Source organism: Entelurus aequoreus, linkage group LG17, assembly GCF_033978785.1.
Source record: "Entelurus aequoreus isolate RoL-2023_Sb linkage group LG17, RoL_Eaeq_v1.1, whole genome shotgun sequence".
In the NCBI taxonomy this organism is placed as follows: domain Eukaryota; kingdom Metazoa; phylum Chordata; class Actinopteri; order Syngnathiformes; family Syngnathidae; genus Entelurus; species Entelurus aequoreus.
In genome coordinates this window covers 1,524,483-1,548,924 of record NC_084747.1, presented here as the reverse complement: position 1 = coordinate 1,548,924, position 24,442 = coordinate 1,524,483, and the positions used below count along the sequence as shown (strand labels likewise).

The window sequence follows — 24,442 nt, the reverse complement described above, 5'->3', positions numbered from 1 at the left end:
CACACTTAGTCAGACCAGTGACCACACTTAGTCAGACCAGCGACCACACTTAGTCAGACCAGCGACCACACTTAGTCAGACCAGCGACCACACTTAGTCAGACCAGAGACCACACTTAGTCAGACCAGTGACCACACTTAGTCAGACCAGTGACCACACTTAGTCAGACCAGAGACCACACTTAGTCAGACCAGAGACCACACTTAGTCAGACCAGAGAACACACTTAGTCAGACCAGTGACCACACTTAGTCAGACCAGCGACCACACTTAGTCAGACCAGCGACCACACTTAGTCAGACCAGCGACCACACTTAGTCAGACCAGAGACCACACTTAGTCAGACCAGAGACCACACTTAGTGAGACCAGAGACCACACTTAGTGAGACCAGTGACCACACTTAGTGAGACCAGAGACCACACTTAGTCAGACCAGTGACAACACTTAGTCAGACCAGTGACCACACTTAGTCAGACCAGAGACCACACTTAGTGAGACCAGAGACCACACTTAGTCAGACCAAAGACCACACTTAGTCAGACCAGAGACCACACTTAGTTGGCCTAAATGAAGCATTTATGAGCATAAAAATGTCTACAAAAAGTCAACCTATCAGTACTACAGTATGAGTAGTAGTACCCGCTAGTACGGACAGGATTGAGTTGGTACTAAGTCTGGTACACATCCTGACTGCAAGTGTAACACTTGACATTTTATAGTGCATGCAGAGCTAGATGAAGCTGAGCACTGCTACTGCTATCTTGGGGAGTTCATAAACAAATACAGCAAGAGGTTGCCTACAGCCACAGCTGCTGCTGTGACATGTTTGTACATCAAATGTACAATCATGCCTCACACGGGACATATTTCTGACCTGGTTTCGGAAAGGTTCTTCGTCCAAGATCAGCGAGCAGAACCTGAAAGCTTCTGACTTGGACTCTGACGTCCTGAAGCTGCGATACCTTCTGACCAAAGATCCTCCCAGCGGCCAAGTCCTGCTCAGCAAGAACGGACGTGTGGACAAAGTGACGGTCAAAGGTCCAACCAGCAGCTTCACTCAGGAGGACGTCAACAAAGGTTGGAAACTCCAAAATCAACATCTCAAAAGTTTTTACAGTCAATTATTGCCAATTGAAAATTGTCTGATTGTGGAGAAAATTCCTTTTGGAAATTTTGCTGGGCCTGCTAGCTGTGCTGTGAACCTCTGGACCGTGCTTGATTCAAGCTAAAATGTAGAATGCTAACATTAGCATGATGACATAGGGAACATTAGCATGCTTCTAAGATGGCGGCAGGTATCAGAAGTCATGATTTTTGTGTTCAAAAATGTTTCATTAGTTAAAATGTTAGCATAAAACATTAGCATGCTAACATTAGCATGATGACATCGAAAAAGTTAGATGTCCAACGTGGACATGATCTTCAGGGTGATGTCCAACGTGGACATGATCTTCAGGGTGATGTCCAACGTGGACATGATCTTCAGGGTGATGTCCAACATGGACATGATCTTCAGGGTGATGTCCAACGTGGACATGATCTTCAGGGTGATGTCCAACGTGGACATGATCTTCAGGGTGATGTCCAACGTGGACATGATCTTCAGGGTGATGTCCAACATGGACATGATCTTCAGGGTGATGTCCAACGTGGACATGATCTTCAGGGTGATGTCCAACGTGGACATGATCTTCAGGGTGATGTCCAACATGGACATGATCTTCAGGGTGATGTCCAACATGGACATGATCTTCAGGGTGATGTCCAACATGGACATGATCTTCAGGGTGATGTCCAACATGGACATGATCTTCAGGGTGATGTCCAACATGGACATGATCTTCAGGGTGATGTCCAACATGGACATGATCTTCAGGGTGATGTTCAACGTGGACATGATCTTCAGGGTGATGTCCAACATGGACATGATCTTCAGGGTGATGTCCAACGTGGACATGATCTTCAGGGTGATGTCCAACATGGACATGATCTTCAGGGTGATGTCCAACATGGACATGATCTTCAGGGTGATGTCCAACGTGGACATGATCTTCAGGGTGATGTCCAACATGGACATGATCTTCAGGGTGATGTCCAACATGGACATGATCTTCAGGGTGATGTCCAACATGGACATGATCTTCAGGGTGATGTCCAACGTGGACATGATCTTCAGGGTGATGTCCAACATGGACATGATCTTCAGGGTGATGTCCAACGTGGACATGATCTTCAGGGTGATGTCCAACATGGACATGATCTTCAGGGTGATGTCCAACATGGACATGATCTTCAGGGTGATGTCCAACATGGACATGATCTTCAGGGTGATGTTCAACGTGGACATGATCTTCAGGGTGATGTTCAACGTGGACATGATCTTCAGGGTGATGTCCAACATGGACATGATCTTCAGGGTGATGTTCAACATGGACATGATCTTCAGGGTGATGTTCAACATGGACATGATCTTCAGGGTGATGTCCAACGTGGACATGATCTTCAGGGTGATGTCCAACATGGACATGATCTTCAGGGTGATGTCCAACGTGGACATGATCTTCAGGGTGATGTCCAACGTGGACATGATCTTCAGGGTGATGTCCAACGTGGACATGATCTTCAGGGTGATGTCCAACATGGACATGATCTTCAGGGTGATGTCCAACATGGACATGATCTTCAGGGTGATGTTCAACGTGGACATGATCTTCAGGGTGATGTCCAACATGGACATGATCTTCAGGGTGATGTCCAACGTGGACATGATCTTCAGGGTGATGTCCAACATGGACATGATCTTCAGGGTGATGTCCAACGTGGACATGATCTTCAGGGTGATGTCCAACATGGACATGATCTTCAGGGTGATGTCCAACATGGACATGATCTTCAGGGTGATGTCCAACATGGACATGATCTTCAGGGTGATGTTCAACGTGGACATGATCTTCAGGGTGATGTTCAACGTGGACATGATCTTCAGGGTGATGTCCAACATGGACATGATCTTCAGGGTGATGTCCAACGTGGACATGATCTTCAGGGTGATGTCCAACATGGACATGATCTTCAGGGTGATGTCCAACGTGGACATGATCTTCAGGGTGATGTTCAACGTGGACATGATCTTCAGGGTGATGTCCAACGTGGACATGATCTTCAGGGTGATGTCCAACGTGGACATGATCTTCAGGGTGATGTCCAACATGGACATGATCTTCAGGGTGATGTCCAACGTGGACATGATCTTCAGGGTGATGTCCAACATGGACATGATCTTCAGGGTGATGTCCAACATGGACATGATCTTCAGGGTGATGTTCAACGTGGACATGATCTTCAGGGTGATGTCCAACGTGGACATGATCTTCAGGGTGATGTCCAACGTGGACATGATCTTCAGGGTGATGTCCAACATGGACATGATCTTCAGGGTGATGTCCAACGTGGACATGATCTTCAGGGTGATGTCCAACGTGGACATGATCTTCAGGGTGATGTCCAACGTGGACATGATCTTCAGGGTGATGTCCAACATGGACATGATCTTCAGGGTGATGTCCAACGTGGACATGATCTTCAGGGTGATGTCCAACGTGGACATGATCTTCAGGGTGATGTCCAACGTGGACATGATCTTCAGGGTGATGTCCAACGTGGACATGATCTTCAGGGTGATGTCCAACGTGGACATGATCTTCAGGGTGATGTCCAACGTGGACATGATCTTCAGGGTGATGTCCAACGTGGACATGATCTTCAGGGTGATGTCCAACATGGACATGATCTTCAGGGTGATGTCCAACATGGACATGATCTTCAGGGTGATGTCCAACATGGACATGATCTTCAGGGTGATGTCCAACATGGACATGATCTTCAGGGTGATGTCCAACATGGACATGATCTTCAGGGTGATGTCCAACATGGACATGATCTTCAGGGTGATGTCCAACATGGACATGATCTTCAGGGTGATGTTCAACGTGGACATGATCTTCAGGGTGATGTCCAACATGGACATGATCTTCAGGGTGATGTCCAACGTGGACATGATCTTCAGGGTGATGTCCAACATGGACATGATCTTCAGGGTGATGTCCAACGTGGACATGATCTTCAGGGTGATGTCCAACATGGACATGATCTTCAGGGTGATGTCCAACATGGACATGATCTTCAGGGTGATGTCCAACGTGGACATGATCTTCAGGGTGATGTCCAACATGGACATGATCTTCAGGGTGATGTCCAACATGGACATGATCTTCAGGGTGATGTCCAACATGGACATGATCTTCAGGGTGATGTTCAACGTGGACATGATCTTCAGGGTGATGTCCAACATGGACATGATCTTCAGGGTGATGTCCAACGTGGACATGATCTTCAGGGTGATGTCCAACATGGACATGATCTTCAGGGTGATGTCCAACGTGGACATGATCTTCAGGGTGATGTCCAACATGGACATGATCTTCAGGGTGATGTCCAACATGGACATGATCTTCAGGGTGATGTCCAACATGGACATGATCTTCAGGGTGATGTTCAACGTGGACATGATCTTCAGGGTGATGTTCAACGTGGACATGATCTTCAGGGTGATGTCCAACATGGACATGATCTTCAGGGTGATGTCCAACGTGGACATGATCTTCAGGGTGATGTCCAACGTGGACATGATCTTCAGGGTGATGTCCAACGTGGACATGATCTTCAGGGTGATGTTCAACGTGGACATGATCTTCAGGGTGATGTCCAACGTGGACATGATCTTCAGGGTGATGTCCAACGTGGACATGATCTTCAGGGTGATGTCCAACATGGACATGATCTTCAGGGTGATGTTCAACGTGGACATGATCTTCAGGGTGATGTCCAACGTGGACATGATCTTCAGGGTGATGTCCAACGTGGACATGATCTTCAGGGTGATGTCCAACATGGACATGATCTTCAGGGTGATGTCCAACGTGGACATGATCTTCAGGGTGATGTCCAACATGGACATGATCTTCAGGGTGATGTCCAACGTGGACATGATCTTCAGGGTGATGTCCAACGTGGACATGATCTTCAGGGTGATGTCCAACGTGGACATGATCTTCAGGGTGATGTCCAACGTGGACATGATCTTCAGGGTGATGTCCAACGTGGACATGATCTTCAGGGTGATGTCCAACGTGGACATGATCTTCAGGGTGATGTCCAACGTGGACATGATCTTCAGGGTGATGTCCAACGTGGACATGATCTTCAGGGTGATGTCCAACATGGACATGATCTTCAGGGTGATGTCCAACGTGGACATGATCTTCAGGGTGATGTCCAACGTGGACATGATCTTCAGGGTGATGTCCAACGTGGACATGATCTTCAGGGTGATGTCCAACGTGGACATGATCTTCAGGGTGATGTCCAACGTGGACATGATCTTCAGGGTGATGTCCAACGTGGACATGATCTTCAGGGTGATGTCCAACGTGGACATGATCTTCAGGGTGATGTCCAACATGGACATGATCTTCAGGGTGATGTCCAACATGGACATGATCTTCAGGGTGATGTCCAACATGGACATGATCTTCAGGGTGATGTCCAACATGGACATGATCTTCAGGGTGATGTCCAACATGGACATGATCTTCAGGGTGATGTCCAACGTGGACATGATCTTCAGGGTGATGTCCAACGTGGACATGATCTTCAGGGTGATGTCCAACATGGACATGATCTTCAGGGTGATGTCCAACATGGACATGATCTTCAGGGTGATGTCCAACATGGACATGATCTTCAGGGTGATGTTCAACGTGGACATGATCTTCAGGGTGATGTCCAACATGGACATGATCTTCAGGGTGATGTCCAACGTGGACATGATCTTCAGGGTGATGTCCAACATGGACATGATCTTCAGGGTGATGTCCAACGTGGACATGATCTTCAGGGTGATGTCCAACGTGGACATGATCTTCAGGGTGATGTCCAACATGGACATGATCTTCAGGGTGATGTCCAACATGGACATGATCTTCAGGGTGATGTCCAACGTGGACATGATCTTCAGGGTGATGTCCAACATGGACATGATCTTCAGGGTGATGTCCAACATGGACATGATCTTCAGGGTGATGTCCAACATGGACATGATCTTCAGGGTGATGTTCAACGTGGACATGATCTTCAGGGTGATGTCCAACATGGACATGATCTTCAGGGTGATGTCCAACGTGGACATGATCTTCAGGGTGATGTCCAACATGGACATGATCTTCAGGGTGATGTCCAACGTGGACATGATCTTCAGGGTGATGTCCAACATGGACATGATCTTCAGGGTGATGTCCAACATGGACATGATCTTCAGGGTGATGTCCAACATGGACATGATCTTCAGGGTGATGTTCAACGTGGACATGATCTTCAGGGTGATGTTCAACGTGGACATGATCTTCAGGGTGATGTCCAACATGGACATGATCTTCAGGGTGATGTCCAACGTGGACATGATCTTCAGGGTGATGTCCAACGTGGACATGATCTTCAGGGTGATGTCCAACATGGACATGATCTTCAGGGTGATGTCCAACGTGGACATGATCTTCAGGGTGATGTCCAACATGGACATGATCTTCAGGGTGATGTCCAACATGGACATGATCTTCAGGGTGATGTCCAACATGGACATGATCTTCAGGGTGATGTTCAACGTGGACATGATCTTCAGGGTGATGTTCAACGTGGACATGATCTTCAGGGTGATGTCCAACGTGGACATGATCTTCAGGGTGATGTCCAACGTGGACATGATCTTCAGGGTGATGTCCAACGTGGACATGATCTTCAGGGTGATGTCCAACGTGGACATGATCTTCAGGGTGATGTCCAACGTGGACATGATCTTCAGGGTGATGTCCAACGTGGACATGATCTTCAGGGTGATGTCCAACGTGGACATGATCTTCAGGGTGATGTCCAACGTGGACATGATCTTCAGGGTGATGTCCAACGTGGACATGATCTTCAGGGTGATGTCCAACGTGGACATGATCTTCAGGGTGATGTCCAACGTGGACATGATCTTCAGGGTGATGTCCAACGTGGACATGATCTTCAGGGTGATGTCCAACGTGGACATGATCTTCAGGGTGATGTCCAACGTGGACATGATCTTCAGGGTGATGTCCAACGTGGACATGATCTTCAGGGTGATGTCCAACATGGACATGATCTTCAGGGTGATGTCCAACATGGACATGATCTTCAGGGTGATGTCCAACATGGACATGATCTTCAGGGTGATGTCCAACATGGACATGATCTTCAGGGTGATGTCCAACATGGACATGATCTTCAGGGTGATGTCCAACGTGGACATGATCTTCAGGGTGATGTCCAACGTGGACATGATCTTCATGTGTTGTGTGTCAGGTGAGGTCCAGTACAGTCACCTCAAAGGTGAGAAAGGAGGAAGTCTGTCCTTCAACTTCAACCTGCTGGACCCTGAAGGCAACAAACTCATCGATCAGTCCTTCTACATCAGTGTCCTTGGTAGGTTTCATCTTCTTTATCTTGTCCTTCATCATGTCCTCCATCATGTCCTCCATCTTGTCCTCCACCATGTCCTCCACCATGTCCTCCACCATGTCCTTCATCATGTCCTCCATCATGTCCTCCATCATGTCCTCATCATGTCCTCCACCATGTCCTTCATCATGTCCTTCATCATGTCCTCCATCTTGTCCTTCATCATGTCCTCCACCATGTCCTTCATCATGTCCTTCATCATGTCCTTCATCATGTCCTTCATCATGTCCTCCATCTTGTCCTCCATCATGTCCTCCATCTTGTCCTCCATCATGTCCTTCATCATGTCCTTCATCATGTCCTCCATCTTGTCCTTCATCATGTCCTCCATCTTGTCCTTCATCATGTCCTCCATCTTGTCCTCGATCTTGTCCTCCATCATGTCCTCCATCTTGTCCTCCATCATGTCCTTCATCTTGTCCTTCATCATGTCCTCCATCTTGTCCTTCATCATGTCCTCCATCTTGTCCTCGATCTTGTCCTTCATCATGTCCTCCATCTTGTCCTCCATCATGTCCTTCATCATGTCCTCCACCATGTCCGTCATCATGTCCTCCATCTTGTCCTCCATCTTGTCCTCCACCATGTCCTTCATCATGTCCTCCATCTTGTCCTCATCATGTCCTCCACCATGTCCTTCATCATGTCCTCCATCTTGTCCTTCATCATGTCCTCCATCTTGTCCTCCATCATGTCCTCCACCATGTCCTTCATCTTGTCCTCCATCATGTCCTCCATCATGTCCTCCATCTTGTCCTTCATCATGTCCTCCATCATGTCCTTCATCATGTCCTCCATCATGTCCTCCATCATGTCCTCCATCATGTCCTCCACCATGTCCTCCATCTTGTCCTTCATCATGTCCTTCATCATGTCCTCCACCATGTCCTCCATCATGTCCTCCATCATGTCCTTCATCATGTCCTCCATCATGTCCTCCACCATGTCCTTCATCATGTCCTCCACCATGTCCTTCATCATGTCCTCCATCTTGTCCTTCATCATGTCCTCCACCATGTCCTCCACCATGTCCTCCATCATGTCCTCCATCATGTCCTCCACCATGTCCTCCACCATGTCCTCCACCATGTCCTCCATCATGTCCTCCACCATGTCCTCCACCATGTCCTCCATCATGTCCTCCATCATGTCCTCCATCTTGTCCTTCATCTTGTCCTCCATCATGTCCTTCATCTTGTCCTCCATCATGTCCTCCATCATGTCCTTCATCATGTCCTTCATCATGTCCTCCACCATGTCCTCCATCATGTCCTCCATCATGTCCTCCATCTTGTCCTTCATCTTGTCCTCCATCATGTCCTTCATCTTGTCCTCCATCATGTCCTCCATCATGTCCTTCATCATGTCCTTCATCATGTCCTCCACCATGTCCTCCATCATGTCCTCCATCATGTCCTTCATCTTGTCCTCCATCATGTCCTCCATCATGTCCTCCATCATGTCCTTCATCTTGTCCTCCATCATGTCCTCCATCATGTCCTTCATCATGTCCTCCATCTTGTCCTTCATCATGTCCTCCATCATGTCCTCCATCATGTCCTCCATCATGTCCTTCATCTTGTCCTCCATCATGTCCTCCATCATGTCCTTCATCATGTCCTCCATCATGTCCTCCATCATGTCCTCCATCATGTCCTCCATCATGTCCTTCATCTTGTCCTCCATCATGTCCTCCATCATGTCCTTCATCATGTCTTCCATCATGTCCTCCATCATGTCCTCCATCATGTCCTCCATCTTGTCCTCCATCATGTCCTCCACCATGTCCTCCATCATGTCTTCCATCATGTCCTCCATCATGTCCTCCATCATGTCCTCCATCATGTCCTTCATCTTGTCCTCCATCATGTCCTCCATCATGTCCTTCATCATGTCTTCCATCATGTCCTCCATCTTGTCCTCCATCATGTCCTCCATCTTGTCCTCCACCATGTCCTCCATCATGTCTTCCATCATGTCCTCCATCATGTCCTCCATCATGTCCTCCATCATGTCCTTCATCTTGTCCTCCATCATGTCCTCCATCATGTCCTTCATCATGTCTTCCATCATGTCCTCCATCTTGTCCTCCATCATGTCCTCCATCTTGTCCTCCACCATGTCCTCCATCATGTCTTCCATCATGTCCTCCATCATGTCCTCCATCATGTCCTCCATCATGTCCTCCATCATGTCCTCCATCATGTCCTTCATCATGTCTTCCATCATGTCCTCCATCTTGTCCTCCATCATGTCCTCCATCTTGTCCTCCATCATGTCCTCCATCTTGTCCTCCACCATGTCCTCCATCATGTCTTCCATCATGTCCTCCATCATGTCCTCCATCATGTCCTCCACCTTGAGGACATGGACAAATGTGGAGGGGTTGAAAGCGCCATGTAAAGTGGCTAATGCTAATGAGTAGCATGTGCATGGCATATCCAATGTAAGTTAGCATGGAGCTAGTGTTGATAATTCCTCTTCTGGCCTCAGAGGACCGCCTGCCTCCGAGGGTGGAGGTCAACAAAGGTCTGGTCCTGGATGAGAACTCCTGGAAGAAGCTGACCACCATGCAGTTGTCTGCCAGCGACCAGGACAGCGAGCCCAGCGAGTTAGTCTTCCACATCAGCAAACAGACAAGCCTGGGACACTTGGAGCACGCAGCTAGTCCTGGTGAGACCCCTACCTTAGTCCTGCTCTTCAAATACATAGACTTCTAGTCCTGGTGAGACACCTACCTTAGTCCTGCTCTTCAAATACATAGACTTCTAGTCCTGGTGAGTCCCCTACCTTAGTCCTGCTCTTCAAATACATAGACTTCTAGTCCTGGTGAGTATTATATTGTGTTGTAGGCAGCAGTAAAGTATTATGTTGTGTTGTAGGCAGCAGTAAAGTATTATATTGTGTTGTAGGCGGCAGTAAAGTATTATATTGTGTTGTAGGCGGCAGTAAAGTATTATATTGTGTTGTAGGCAGCAGTAAAGTATTATATTGTGTTGTAGGCAGCAGTAAAGTATTATATTGTGTTGTAGGCAGCAGTAAAGTATTATATTGTGTTGTAGGCAGCAGTAAAGTATTATATTGTGTTGTAGGCGGCAGTAAAGTATTATATTGTGTTGTAGGCAGCAGTAAAGTATTATATTGTGTTGTAGGCAGCAGTAAAGTATTATATTGTGTTGTAGGCAGCAGTAAAGTATTATATTGTGTTGTAGGCGGCAGTAAAGTATTATATTGTGTTGTAGGCAGCAGTAAAGTATTATATTGTGTTGTAGGCAGCAGTAAAGTATTATATTGTGTTGTAGGCAGCAGTAAAGTATTATATTGTGTTGTAGGCAGCAGTAAAGTATTATATTGTGTTGTAGGCAGCAGTAAAGTATTATATTGTGTTGTAGGCAGCAGTAAAGTATTATATTGTGTTGTAGGCAGCAGTAAAGTATTATATTGTGTTGTAGGCAGCAGTAAAGTATTATATTGTGTTGTAGGCAGCAGTAAAGTATTATATTGTGTTGTAGGCAGCAGTAAAGTATTATATTGTGTTGTAGGCAGCAGTAAAGTATTATATTGTGTTGTAGGCAGCAGTAAAGTATTATATTGTGTTGTAGGCAGCAGTAAAGTATTATATTGTGTTGTAGGCAGCAGTAAAGTATTATATTGTGTTGTAGGCAGCAGTAAAGTATTATATTGTGTTGTAGGCAGCAGTAAAGTATTATATTGTGTTGTAGGCAGCAGTAAAGTATTATATTGTGTTGTAGGCAGCAGTAAAGTATTATGTTGTGTTGTAGGCAGCAGTAAAGTATTATATTGTGTTGTAGGCAGCAGTAAAGTATTATATTGTGTTGTAGGCAGCAGTAAAGTATTATGTTGTGTTGTAGGCAGCAGTAAAGTATTATATTGTGTTGTAGGCAGCAGTAAAGTATTATATTGTGTTGTAGGCAGCAGTAAAGTATTATATTGTGTTGTAGGCAGCAGTAAAGTATTATATTGTGTTGTAGGCAGCAGTAAAGTATTATATTGTGTTGTAGGCAGCAGTAAAGTATTATATTGTGTTGTAGGCAGCAGTAAAGTATTATGTTGTGTTGTAGGCAGCAGTAAAGTATTATGTTGTGTTGTAGGCAGCAGTAAAGTATTATATTGTGTTGTAGGCAGCAGTAAAGTATTATGTTGTGTTGTAGGCAGCAGTAAAGTATTATATTGTGTTGTAGGCAGCAGTAAAGTATTATGTTGTGTTGTAGGCAGCAGTAAAGTATTATATTGTGTTGTAGGCAGCAGTAAAGTATTATATTGTGTTGTAGGCAGCAGTAAAGTATTATGTTGTGTTGTAGGCAGCAGTAAAGTATTATGTTGTGTTGTAGGCAGCAGTAAAGTATTATATTGTGTTGTAGGCAGCAGTAAAGTATTATGTTGTGTTGTAGGCAGCAGTAAAGTATTATATTGTGTTGTAGGCAGCAGTAAAGTATTATGTTGTGTTGTAGGCAGCAGTAAAGTATTATATTGTGTTGTAGGCAGCAGTAAAGTATTATATTGTGTTGTAGGCAGCAGTAAAGTATTATGTTGTGTTGTAGGCAGCAGTAAAGTATTATATTGTGTTGTAGGCAGCAGTAAAGTATTATGTTGTGTTGTAGGCAGCAGTAAAGTATTATGTTGTGTTGTAGGCAGCAGTAAAGTATTATATTGTGTTGTAGGCAGCAGTATCGACACGTTCCGTCAGTCAGACTTGGTGTCACGCAGCATTCAGTACGTCCACAGCAGCCAGGAGGAGAAACACGATGACAGCTTCTCCTTCAGCGTGTCCGACGGCACCAACGAGGTCAAGTACAATCCATAATCAATAATCAATAATAATAATAATACTAACAATGAATGCTACTTGCAGGTGGCCCAGACCTTCTACATCAGCATCAGGCCAGTAGACGACTCTCTGCCTCGGCTGCATGTTGCTGGCATGACAGTGCAGGAAGGAGTGAGGAAGACCATCACTGAGTTTGAGATGAAGGCCACTGATGCAGACACCCAGGTATCTCTTAGAGTAGTCCGTGTACAGCACCCAGGTATCTCTTAGAGTAGTCCGTGTACAGCACCCAGGTATCTCTTAGAGTAGTCCGTGTACAGCACCCAGGTATCTCTTAGAGTAGTCCGTGTACAGCACCCAGGTATCTCTTAGAGTAGTCCGTGTACAGCACCCAGGTATCTCTTAGAGTAGTCCGTGTACAGCACCCAGGTATCTCTTAGAGTAGTCCGTGTACAGCACCCAGGTATCTCTTAGAGTAGTCCGTGTACAGCACCCAGGTATCTCTTAGAGTAGTCCGTGTACAGCACCCAGGTATCTCTTAGAGTAGTCCGTGTACAGCACCCAGGTATCTCTTAGAGTAGTCCGTGTACAGCACCCAGGTACCTCTTAGAGTAGTCCGTGTACAGCACCCAGGTATCTCTTAGAGTAGTCCGTGTACAGCACCCAGGTACCTCTTAGAGTAGTCCGTGTACAGCACCCAGGTACCTCTTAGAGTAGTCCGTGTACAGCACCCAGGTATCTCTTAGAGTAGTCCGTGTACAGCACCCAGGTATCTCTTAGAGTAGTCCGTGTACAGCACCCAGGTATCTCTTAGAGTAGTCCGTGTACAGCACCCAGGTATCTCTTAGAGTAGTCCGTGTACAGCTGCTATACATTTTCCTGTCGCTCAAGCGGTCCAAAGTGCGACCCATAGCTATTTATTTAATGGCCTGCAGCGCAGTCGTTAGCATTGTAACGTTAGCATGATAGCTTCTTTTTTTGTTGTTGCCAATTTAGCAGGTGTACACCTCCGTGTCAAATGTTTTTTTACACAAAGCTACCTGTTAGCATGCTAACGCTAGTAGGCTAGCTAAAAAAAAAAAGGTAGCATGCTAATGACTACATTCTAACATTTAGCATGTGTCAAGTACAAAGTTATAGCACACTTAGGTGTTCAGCTGTAAAATTAGCTAAAAAAAAAGTTAGCATGCTAATGACTACATTCTAACAGTTAGCATGTGTCAAGTACAAAGTTATAGCACACTTAGGTGTTCGGCTGTAAAATTAGCTAAAAAAAAAGTTAGCATGCTAATGACTACATTCTAACAGTTAGCATGTGTCAAGTACAAAGTTATAGCACACTTAGGTGTTCGACTGTAAAATTAGCTAAAAAAAAAAAGGTAGCATGCTAATGATTACATTCTAACAGTTAGCATGTGTCAAGTACAAAGTTATAGCACACTTAGGTGTTCGACTGTAAAATTAGCTAAAAAAAAAAAGGTAGCATGCTAATGATTACATTCTAACAGTTAGCATGTGTCAAGTACAAAGTTATAACACACTTAGGTGTTCGGCTGTAAAATTAGTTTTAAAAAAAAAAGTTAGCATGCTAATGATAACATGCTAACGCTAGTAGGCTAGCTTTTTTTTTCTTAGCAAATTTTATAGGTACACGCTAGTGTCATATTTTGTTAGTTGATGTGTGCTAACGTTAGCATGCTAGTATTTAAAAAAAATATTTAAAAATTCAGGTTTTATTGCAGTTATGTATTTTTGCATGTTAACATTAGCATGATAGCTTCTATTCTAGTTAATTAAGCAGGTGTACACCACAGTGGCAATTACTTTGTTGCGGATGCGATCTGTTAGCATGCTAACGCCAGTAGGCTAGCTGTTTTTAATCAACTTTTATTGATAAACACCAGTGTCATATTTTGGTACTTGATGTATGCTAACGTTAGCATGCTAGTATTTAAAAAAAACATTGCAGAGTTATACAGTTTGGTGTTTGACACATAGCATTTTAGCATGGTAACATTAGCATGATAGCTTCTCTTCTAGCTAATTTAGCAGATGTACACCACAGTGGCAATTATTTTGTTACAGATGCTATCTGTTAGCATGTAGGCTAACTTTTTTTTTTGTTTTAGCACATTTTTGAGGTTTGTGATATTTTGTTAGTTGGTGGATGTTAGCAGCAAGGGTGTGGTGTTTCAGGCGGAGTCCATCATGTTCAGGGTGGTGCAGCCTCCTCGGCACGGCACCATCGAGCGCACCAACAACGGGCAGCACTACCGGCAGACCAGCAGCTTCAGTATGGACGACGTCTACCAGAACCGGGTCAGCTACAACCACGATGGATCCAACTCCCTCAAGGACCGCTTCAGCTTCACCGTGGCTGACGGCACCAACCTGCTCTTCATGGTGGAGGACAACGGCAAGGAGGTGAGGAACCTGCTTGACTCCGCCCCTCTTTTCACCCGCTGGAACAGTCAAAATACTGGCATACCATACCATTTATTGTGGCCTGTCAAACCATTTAAAGTGCCATACCACGTAATTTAAATTGGCATATCAAACCATTTAATGTGGAATGCCACATTAAATGGTGTGGTATGCCACATTAAATGGCGTGATATCCCACAATAAACAGCGTGGTATGCCACATTAAATGGCGTGGTATGCCACATTAAATGGCATGGTAAGGCACATTAAATGGAGTGGCAGGCCACGTTACATAGCTTGGTATGCCACGATAAATGGTGTAGCAGGCCACATTAAATTACGCGGTATGTCATATTAAATGCCGTGGCTGATCACTTTATATGGCGTGGTATGCTACATTAAATGGTGTAGTATGCCACAATAAATGGTCTTGCAGGCCACCTTAAATGGTATAAAATGGTGTGGTATGCCACAATAAATGTCATAAGAGGCCAATTTAAATGGTGTGGTATGCTACATTAAATAGTGTGGTATGCCACGATAAATGGTTTGGTATGCCACATTAAATGGTGTAGTATGCCACAATAAATGGTCTTGCAGGCCACATTAAATGGTATAAGAGGCCACTGTAAATGGTGTGGTATGCCACAATAAATGGCATAAGAGGCCACTTTAAATGGTGTGGTATGCTACATTAAATAGTGTGGTATGCCACGATAAATGGTTTGGTATGCCACAATAAATGGTCTTGCAGGCCACCTTAAATGGCATAAGAGGCCACTTTAAATGGTGTGGTATGCTACATTAAATAGTGTGGTATGCCACGATAAATGGTTTGGTATGCCACATTAAGTGGTGTGGTATGCCACAATAAATGGTCTTGCAGGCCACATTAAATGGTATAAGAGGCCACTTTAAATGGTGTGGTATGCCACAATTAATTGCGTGGTGTGTCACATTAAATGGTGTGGTATGCCACATTAAATGGTGTGGTATGCAATGTTAAATGGTGTGGTATGCAATGTTAAATGGTATGGCAGACCAGATCAGATGGATGATATGCCACTTTAAGTGGTATGGCAGGACACATTAAAAGGCGTGGTATGCCATATTAAATGGTGTGGTATTACACATTAAATGGTGTGGTATGCCATATTAAATGGTGTGGTATGCAATGTTAAATGGTGTGGTATGCAATGTTAAATGGTGTGGTATGCAATGTTAAATGGTATGGCAGACCAGATCAGATGGATGTTATGCCACATTAATTGGTATGGCAGGCCAAATTAAAAGGTGTGGTATGCCATATTAAATGGTGTGGTATTACACATTAAATGGTGTGGTATGCCATATTAAATGGAATGGCAGACCATATCAGATGGATTGATATGGCACGTTAAATGGTATGGCAGGCCACTTTAATGGCGTAATATGCCATATTAAATTTTAATGTAACTTTAATGGTGTGGCAGGCCACGTTAAATGGTGGGGTATGCCACTTTAAATGGTGTTTATGCCAAATTAAATGGTGTGGTATGCCATATTAAATGGTGTGGTATGCCACTTTAAATGTCATATTAAATGGTGTGGTATGCCCCTTTAAATGGTGTGGTATGCCATACTAAATGGTGTGGCAGGCCATATTAAATGGTGTGGTATGTCACATTCAATGGTGTGGTAGGTCATTTTAAATGGTGTGGTATGCCACGTTAAATGATGTGGTATGCCATATTAAATGGTGTGGCAGGCCACATAAAATGGTGTGGTATGCCATTTTAAATGGTGTGGTATGCCACGTTAAATGATGTGGTATGCCATATTAAATGGTGTGGCAGGCCAGATTAAATGGTGTGGTATGCCACATTAAATGTCGTGGCAAGCCACTTTAAATGGTGTGGTATGCCACCTTAAATGGTGTGGCAGGCCACTTGAACTGATATGACAAGTCAGATGTGGCCCCACCAAGCCTTGAGTTGGACTCTTTGGTGAAGGACCAAGTGTTATGCAGGACGGACCACGGCCAGCAGAGTCACCGTAGGAAGGTGCACTTTTCCAACAAGAAACTTCCAGTTGCCTTGAGTCAACTTTTGAAGCGCAGACTAAAAAAACTCCAAGTTGACCAGTTCTTCTTCTCCAGATCGTGACCGCCGCACCCCAGAAGTTCAACATCGACATTCTGCCCGTGGATGACGGGACTCCTCGTATCGTCACCAACCTGGGCCTGCAGTGGCTGGACTACCTGGACAACAAGGTGCGGGGTCTGCCAGGCTGGGGTAGAAACCTTATGGAGTGCCCCTGAAAATAGTCTGTGCCGGGGTAAAGTTGTGGTAATAACGTTATGGAGTGCCCGTGGAAATAGTCTGTGGTAGAAACGTTATGGAGTCCCCGTGGAAATAGTCTGTGCCGGGGTAAAGCTGTGGTAGAAACGTTATGGAGTGCCCGTGGAAATAGTCTGTGGTAGAAACGTTATGGAGTGCCCCTGGAAATAGTCTGTACCGGGGTCAAGCTGTGGTAAAAACGTTATGGAGTGCCCGTGGAAATAGTGTGTGGTAGAAAGGTGGTGGAGATGTTTGGAGTAAGAAACATGATGGTGTCCCAGGCCAGCAACCTGATCACCAAGAAGGAGCTGCTGACCATGGACCCTGACACGGAGGACGAGCAGCTGGTGTACGAGGTCACCAGCCAGCCCAAACATGGCTTCCTGGAGAGCAAAGGTCAACCCGGCAGCCGCATCAGCACATTCTCCCAAGGTGAGCTTCTCCATCTTTGTTGTGGTGTGACGTGTGACTCTTAAAGAGACAGTAACCTCCCCACCTTGCAGCTGACATCAACCTGGGCCTGATCCGCTACGTTCTCCACGAGGACAGCGTCCAGGAGACCATGGACACCTTCAAGTTCCTGGTGAAGGACAGCAAGCCCAACGTGGTCAGAGATAATGTCTTCCACGTCCAGTGGTCCCTCATCAGCTTCCTGCACCAAAGGTTACGCCACACCACCTTTTTCATGGGAAATGATCACTTCCTGTTGACTTCCTGCTCTCCTGTTGACTTCCTGTTGACTTTCTGTTGACTTCCTACTGACATACTGCTGACTTCCGGTTTACTTTTTGTTGACTTCCTAATGACTTCCTGCTCACTTCCTGTTGGTTTCCTGCTAACTTTCTAATGACTTCCTGCTCACTTCCTGCTGACTTCCTAATGACTTCCTGCTCACTTCCTGTTGGTTTCCTGCTAACTTTCTAATGACTTCCTGCTCACTTCCTGCTCACTTCCTAATGACGTCCTGCTCCCTTCCTGTTGGTTTCCTGCTAACTTTCTGTTGACTTCCTGTTGGTTTCCTGCCAACTTTCTGTTGACTTCCTAATGACTTCCTGTTGACTTCCTGCTGACTTCCTGCTGACTTTTTTCGACTTTCTGTTGACTTCCTGCTGACTTCCTCCTGACCTCCTGCTGACTTTCTGTTGACTTCCTTCTTTCTTGTTAACTTCCTGTTGACATCATGCTGACTCTCTCTTTCTGACTTCCCGTTGACTTCCTGTTGACTTTTTTCGACCTTCTGTTGACTTCCTCCTGACCTCCTGCCGACTTCCTGCTGACTTCCTGCTGATACTGCTAGACTTCCTGTTGACTTTCTGTTGACTTCCTGTTGACATCATGCTGACTCCCTATTGACTTCTTTCTGACTTCCTGTTGACTTTTTTTCGACCTTCTGTTGACTTCCTGCTGACTTCCTGTTGACTTTTTTTCGACCTTCTGTTGACTTCCTGCTGACCTCTTGCTGACCTCCTCATGACCTCCTGCTGACTTACTGTTGACTTCCTGCTAACTTTCAGTTGACTTCCTGCTGACCTCCTGCTGACTTTCTGTTGACTTCCTTCTTTCTTGTTAACTTCCTGTTGACATCATGCTGACTCCCTATTGACTTCCTTCTGACTTCCCGTTGACTTCCTGTTGACTTTTTTGACCTCCTGCTGACTTCCTGCTGACTTTCTGTTGACTTTTTGCTGACTTCCTGCTGACTTACTGCTTGACTTCCTGTTGACTTCCTGTTGACTTCCTGCTGACCTCCTGCTGACTTTCTGTTGACTTCCTTCTTTCTTGTTAACTTCCTGTTGACATCATGCTGATTCCCTTTAGACTTCCTTCTGACTTTCCGTTGACTTCCTGCTGATTTCCTGTTGACTTTTTTCAACCTTTTGTTGACTTCCTGCTGACTTCCTGTTGACTTCCTGCTGACTTTTTGCTGACAGCTACAACGTGACGGAGGAGGCGGGCACAGTGGCGGTGACGGTGAAGCGGACAGGGAACCTCAACCAGTACGCCATCGTGCTGTGCCGCACTGAGCAAGGCAGCGCCACCTCCAGTAGCAGCACTGGCCAGCAGGACTATGTGGAATATGCAGGACAGGTACGTTCAAAGGTGGAATATGCAGGACAGGTACGTTCAAAGGTGGAATATGCAGGACAGGTACGTTCAAAGGTGGAATATGCAGGACAGGTACGTTCAAAGGTGGAATATGCAGGACAGGTACGTTCAAAGGTGGAATATGCAGGACAGGTACGTTCAAAGGTAGAATATGCAGGACAGGTACGTTCAAAGGTGGAATATGCAGGACAGGTACGTTCAAAGGTGGAATATGCAGGACAGGTACGTTCAAAGGTAGAATATGCAGGACAGGTACGTTCAAAGGTGGAATATGCAGGACAGGTACGTTCAAAGGTGGAATATGCAGGACAGGTACCTCAGATGACTCGCCACACACACCATTTCTCCAAAGTTGCATATTCTAGTTTATAGGACGTAGCTGTGGTTTTTTTCCCAATCTCAGGTCCAGTTTGACGAGCGCGAGGACGTCAAGGTGTGCACCATCGTCATCAACGACGACAAGGTTTTCGAGGGCATGGAGAGCTTCCAGGTGGAGCTCAGCATGCCCGTGTACGCTCTGCTGGGCGGGAACACGCGGGCCGTGGTCAACATCAACGACACGGAGGACGAACCCAAGCTGCAGTTCGACCAGAAGATTTATCACGTCAACGAGAGCACCGGCGTCATCCAGGTGCCCATCGAGAGAAAAGGTAGCGCACCTTTACCCGTGCGACATAAGGACCTCGGACCCCTAACACCACGGCGACTTCCTCTGTCCAGGCGACACGTCCAGCACCGTGTGGGCTCTCTGCTACACGGTGGCCAAGTCGGCTCAGGGCAGCAGCCCCCTGGCTTTGGAGTCGGGCTCCGACTACAAGAGCCGCGGGATGAGTCCGGATAACCGCGTGGTCTTGGGGCCCGGCGTCAGCATGTCCACCTGCGACGTCAGGTTGATAGACGACAGCGAGTACGAGCTGTCCGAGGAGTTCCAGCTGGTGCTGTCGGACGCCTCGGATAACGCCCGCATGGGAGACGTGACCGTGGCCAAGGTGGTCATTGACGGACCCAATGACGCTTCCACGGTTTCTCTTGGGAACGCCACGTTTACGTTCAGCGAGGACGCTGGTATGACCTGTTTTTTTCCCATTTTTTTCCTTTGGCTATCCTTAGGCCTTTGGGGGGTCTTTCTAACACTAAAAACTCACCACGCTAGTGAAGCTCCTGAAGCTAGTTTTACTTGTCCAAGACCATCCGTCCATCCATTTTCTACCGCTTATTCCCTTCGTAGTCGCGGGGGGCGCTGGAGCCTATCTCAGCTACAATCGTGCGGAAGGCGGGGTACACCCTAGTGTTGCCAATCAACCTATCCCCAGGTGCATGTCTTTGGAGGTGGGAGGAAGCCGGAGTAGAACCCACACAGTCACGGGGAGAACATGCAAACTGCACACAGAAAGATCCCGAGCGCAGGATCGCATTTACACAATTGTGTCCAAATTTCGGTCCGTCGTGGTGAAGAAGAAGCTCCGGCTCAGCTCTCAATTTACTGGTTGAGCTACGCTACCATCCTCACCTATGGTCATGAGCTTTGGGTTATGACTGAAAGGACAAGATCTTCGACTTAGACTTAGACAAACTTTATTGATCCACATGGGAAATTGTTCCACACAGTAGCTCAGTTACAAAGGACTGGTACAAATGAGTTTCCTCTGTCTGGTGGCGGGTCTCTCCCTTAGAGATAGGGTGAGAAGCTCTGTCATCCGGGAGGAGCTCAAAGTAAAGCCACTGCTCCTCCACATGGAGAGGAGCCAGATGAGGTGGTTCTGGCATCTGGTCAGGATGCCAACCGAACGCCTCCCTAGGGAGGTGTTTAGGGCACGTCAGACCGGCAGGAGTCCATGGAGAAGACCCAGGACACGTTGGGGAGACTATCTCTCCCGGCTGGCCTGGGAACGCCTCAGGATCCCTCGGAAGGAGCTGGACCAAGTAGCTTGGGAGAGGGAAGTCTGGGCTTCCCTGCTTAGGCTGAAGGCCCCACAACCCGACCTCGGATAAGCGGAAGAAGATGAATGGATGGATGGTGTCCAAATGTTAGTCAAGTGTACGGGACTAATGATTATAGCTAAATCACAAAATATTTGAGTTTAGGTCAGAGTACGTGGGCGGAGCCGGGTTTCAAAGTTCTGCTTTCCCCAAAAAGCAACGTTGCTTTCTTCTTCAGGCACAATCGAAATCCCTGTGCTGCGTCACGGCAGCGATCTGTCCTCGGTGACGTCGGTGTGGTGCGCCACTCGACCCGCTGATCCGCCCTCGGCCAGCCCAGGTGTGGACTACATCCCTAGTTCCAAGAAGGTGGAGTTCCAGCCCGGAAAGACAGACGAGGTCTGGACGCAGAAACAAATAAATGTGAAGACATCAGTCAAAGACTTTTGTACGCACTTTGCAGACGTGCAGTTTGACCATCATGGACGACGTCCAGAATCCGTCCATCGAGGGCTCCGAGTCCTTTGTGGTCTTCCTCAGTTCCCCACAAGGGGCCGTCCTCCAAGAACCGTACGAGGCCAGCGTTGTCATCATCGACACCTTCCAGGACAGTACGTCGATATTTTGCCGACTCGTGCTTTGCACCCGACTGACGCCACCTCTCAGTTCCCAGCATGCAGTTCGAGAAGAGCGCCTACACGGTGAAGGAGCGAGACGGCGCCTTGCACATTCCCGTCATCCGCACGGGCGACCTGTCCTACAAGTCGTCGGTGCGATGCTTCACCCGCACCATGTCGGCCATGGTGATGGACGACTTCGAGGAGCGGAGGAACGTGGACGAGTTCCGCATCACGTTCCTGCGTGGGGACAAGGTAAAAGTCACCCTAGGAGGTTTACGTGGACACCTTCGTCACTTCTCTTGTGTTGCAGGTGAAGAACTGCACGGTTCACGTGATGGACGACTCTGTGTTTGAACCCGAAGAGGAGTTCCAGGTGCACCTCGGGACACCGCTGGGAGACCATTGGAGCGGCGCCATGATTGGGGAGCGCGACGTGGTCACCATCACCATCACAAACGATGAAGATGGTAAGTCCTTCCAGTCACTTCTCCACCGTGGTCCATTTACCTGACTCCTCCTTCAGCGCCCACCATCGAGTTCGAGCAGGCGTCCTTCCAGGTCCGAGAGCCTCCGGGTCCAGATGGCATCGAGGTGCTCAACATCAAAGTGATCCGCCACGGGGATCTGGATCGCACCTCCAAGATCCGCTGCAGCACCCGAGATGGCTCAGCCCAGTCAGGAGTGGACTACAATCCCAGGAGCAGAGTCCTCAAATTCACCCCCGGTCAGTCTTTAGGAACTGAGAAGGAACTCGGGGTGAGTCTTTGCGATGACGTCCTCCTTTTGTCCTCCTCAGGGATGGACCACATCCTCTTCAAGGTGGAAATTGTGTCCAACGAGGACAGGGAGTGGCACGAGTCCTTCACAGTGGTCCTTGGCCCTGATGACCCGGTGGAGGCGGTGCTTGGGGAAATCACTATGGCAACCGTCACCATTCTGGACCAGGAAGCTGCTGGAAGTCTCATCCTTCCTGCACCACCTCTTGTAAGGAAACCTTAGGCTATATTTGATACTTGTTTATATTGACAAAGGTGCCGTTTTATTTTTCAATGATTATTACCTATGTCTAGCCTGTGTGCTATTGTGTGCTTAGTTGTTGTGTAGCTGCTAGCTCCTAGTAGCCTAGCATGTTTACATTTTGGAAATGAATTGACTAAAATACAAGAAAGTGTGTGCTTATTGAAGGTCATTTAGATGTTAACTGTCTGTCCACAAGTAAACACTCTGCTTGTATCGCACATGATATCACACACAAGTAAACACTCTGCAGGACTGCTTGTATTGCACATGATATCACATTTTACATGCAAGCACATATTATCTGATACTTATTTTTGGATGATATGGGACCAATACCCGATATCAATATCAGATCAGCCCTACTCAAAGATGCTTGCTCCCCTCAGGTGGTTTCCCTGGCCGACTACGATCACGTCCAAGAGGTGACCAAGGAAGGCAGCAAGAAGACTCCCTCCCCCGGTTACCCCCTGGTGTGCGTCACACCCTGCGACCCGCACTACCCCAAGTACTCGCTGATGAAGGAGCGCTGCGAGGAGGCGGGCATCAACCAAACACAGGTGCACTTCTCCTGGGAGGTGGCGGCGCCCACCGACACAAACGGGGCCCGCTCGCCCTTCGAGACGGTCACGGACACCACGCCGTACACCAGCGTCAATCACATGGTAAGATCCTCCATCCGTACTGGTCTGAGGAAGTCCTGAACGAGCGTCTTGCGGGTGGTCTCAGGTCCTGGACAGCATCTACTTCAGCCGACGTTTCCACGTCCGCTGCGTGGCTCAAGCCCGAGACAAGGCGGGTCACCTGGGGACGCCGCTCAGGAGCAACATCGCCACCATCGGCACCGAGGGCTCCATCTGCCACACGCCCGTGACCACCGGGACCGCCAGAGGGTTCCAGGCTCAGTCCTTCATTGCGACGCTGAAATACTTGGACGTCAAGCACAAAGAACACCCCAACAGGTGAAGGAGGATCATAGTTTCACGTTTGGATCGTCCGTTTATTTCCTCTCCTTAACGCCGCCTCTTAGGATCCACATCTCGGTGCAGATCCCGCACCAGGACGGCATGCTCCCCCTAGTGTCCACCATGCCGCTGCACAACCTGCACTTCCTGCTGTCAGAGTCCATCTACCGGCAGCAGCACGTCTGCTCCAACCTGGTGACCCTCAAAGACCTGCAGGGCCTCTCTGGTAAACCAAAGAAAACTTAGCAAAGTATTGATTTCTCGCTTGGCTCGCAATGAAGGCAAACGCATTCCTCTCCCTCACCTATCCCACCTGCTTTGCTTCTTTGTCCTTGTCTGTCCCGTCTTAAGAAGAGCCTCTCCTTTGCCCTGTTCTCGGAGATCTAAAATGTGGAATTGCTAAACTGGTCTCTCAACTCAGTTGACAAGATCTTCTCGACAAGAAGCTCCGGTTCAGGGGGAACCTGCTCGTACTGACGGGACGGTTGTTGCTGAAACATGATGGACTCTTGGGAGAAGTTAGGGTTAGGGTTAAGCTCCGGTTCAGCGGGAACCTGCTCGTACTGACGGGACGGTGGTCGCTGAAACATGATGGACTCTTGGGAGAAGTTAGGGTTAGGGTTAAGCTCCGGTTCAGGGGGCACCTGCTCGTACTGACGGGACGGTTGTTGCTGAAACATGATGGA

At 47.2% G+C, this 24,442-nt stretch overlaps 1 protein-coding gene across 1 annotated transcript in view; it reads left to right on the top strand.

Moving 5' to 3' along the window:
- The window catches only part of LOC133632134 (extracellular matrix organizing protein FRAS1-like), a 232,969-nt gene that overhangs the window by 187,171 nt on the left and 21,356 nt on the right, over positions 1 to 24,442 (top strand). Inside the window, exons 44-64 of the mRNA XM_062024375.1 lie at positions 890 to 1,078; positions 7,442 to 7,561; positions 10,091 to 10,270; positions 12,280 to 12,404; positions 12,471 to 12,611; positions 14,583 to 14,810; positions 16,948 to 17,061; positions 17,410 to 17,560; positions 17,632 to 17,791; positions 19,060 to 19,216; positions 19,638 to 19,884; positions 19,955 to 20,299; positions 21,393 to 21,553; positions 21,618 to 21,765; positions 21,821 to 22,026; positions 22,085 to 22,241; positions 22,298 to 22,498; positions 22,571 to 22,758; positions 23,181 to 23,456; positions 23,521 to 23,753; positions 23,822 to 23,982. Of these exons, the coding sequence (XP_061880359.1) occupies positions 890 to 1,078; positions 7,442 to 7,561; positions 10,091 to 10,270; positions 12,280 to 12,404; positions 12,471 to 12,611; positions 14,583 to 14,810; positions 16,948 to 17,061; positions 17,410 to 17,560; positions 17,632 to 17,791; positions 19,060 to 19,216; positions 19,638 to 19,884; positions 19,955 to 20,299; positions 21,393 to 21,553; positions 21,618 to 21,765; positions 21,821 to 22,026; positions 22,085 to 22,241; positions 22,298 to 22,498; positions 22,571 to 22,758; positions 23,181 to 23,456; positions 23,521 to 23,753; positions 23,822 to 23,982 (3,888 nt within the window). The remainder of the gene's footprint in view (positions 1 to 889; positions 1,079 to 7,441; positions 7,562 to 10,090; positions 10,271 to 12,279; positions 12,405 to 12,470; positions 12,612 to 14,582; positions 14,811 to 16,947; positions 17,062 to 17,409; positions 17,561 to 17,631; positions 17,792 to 19,059; positions 19,217 to 19,637; positions 19,885 to 19,954; positions 20,300 to 21,392; positions 21,554 to 21,617; positions 21,766 to 21,820; positions 22,027 to 22,084; positions 22,242 to 22,297; positions 22,499 to 22,570; positions 22,759 to 23,180; positions 23,457 to 23,520; positions 23,754 to 23,821; positions 23,983 to 24,442) is intronic.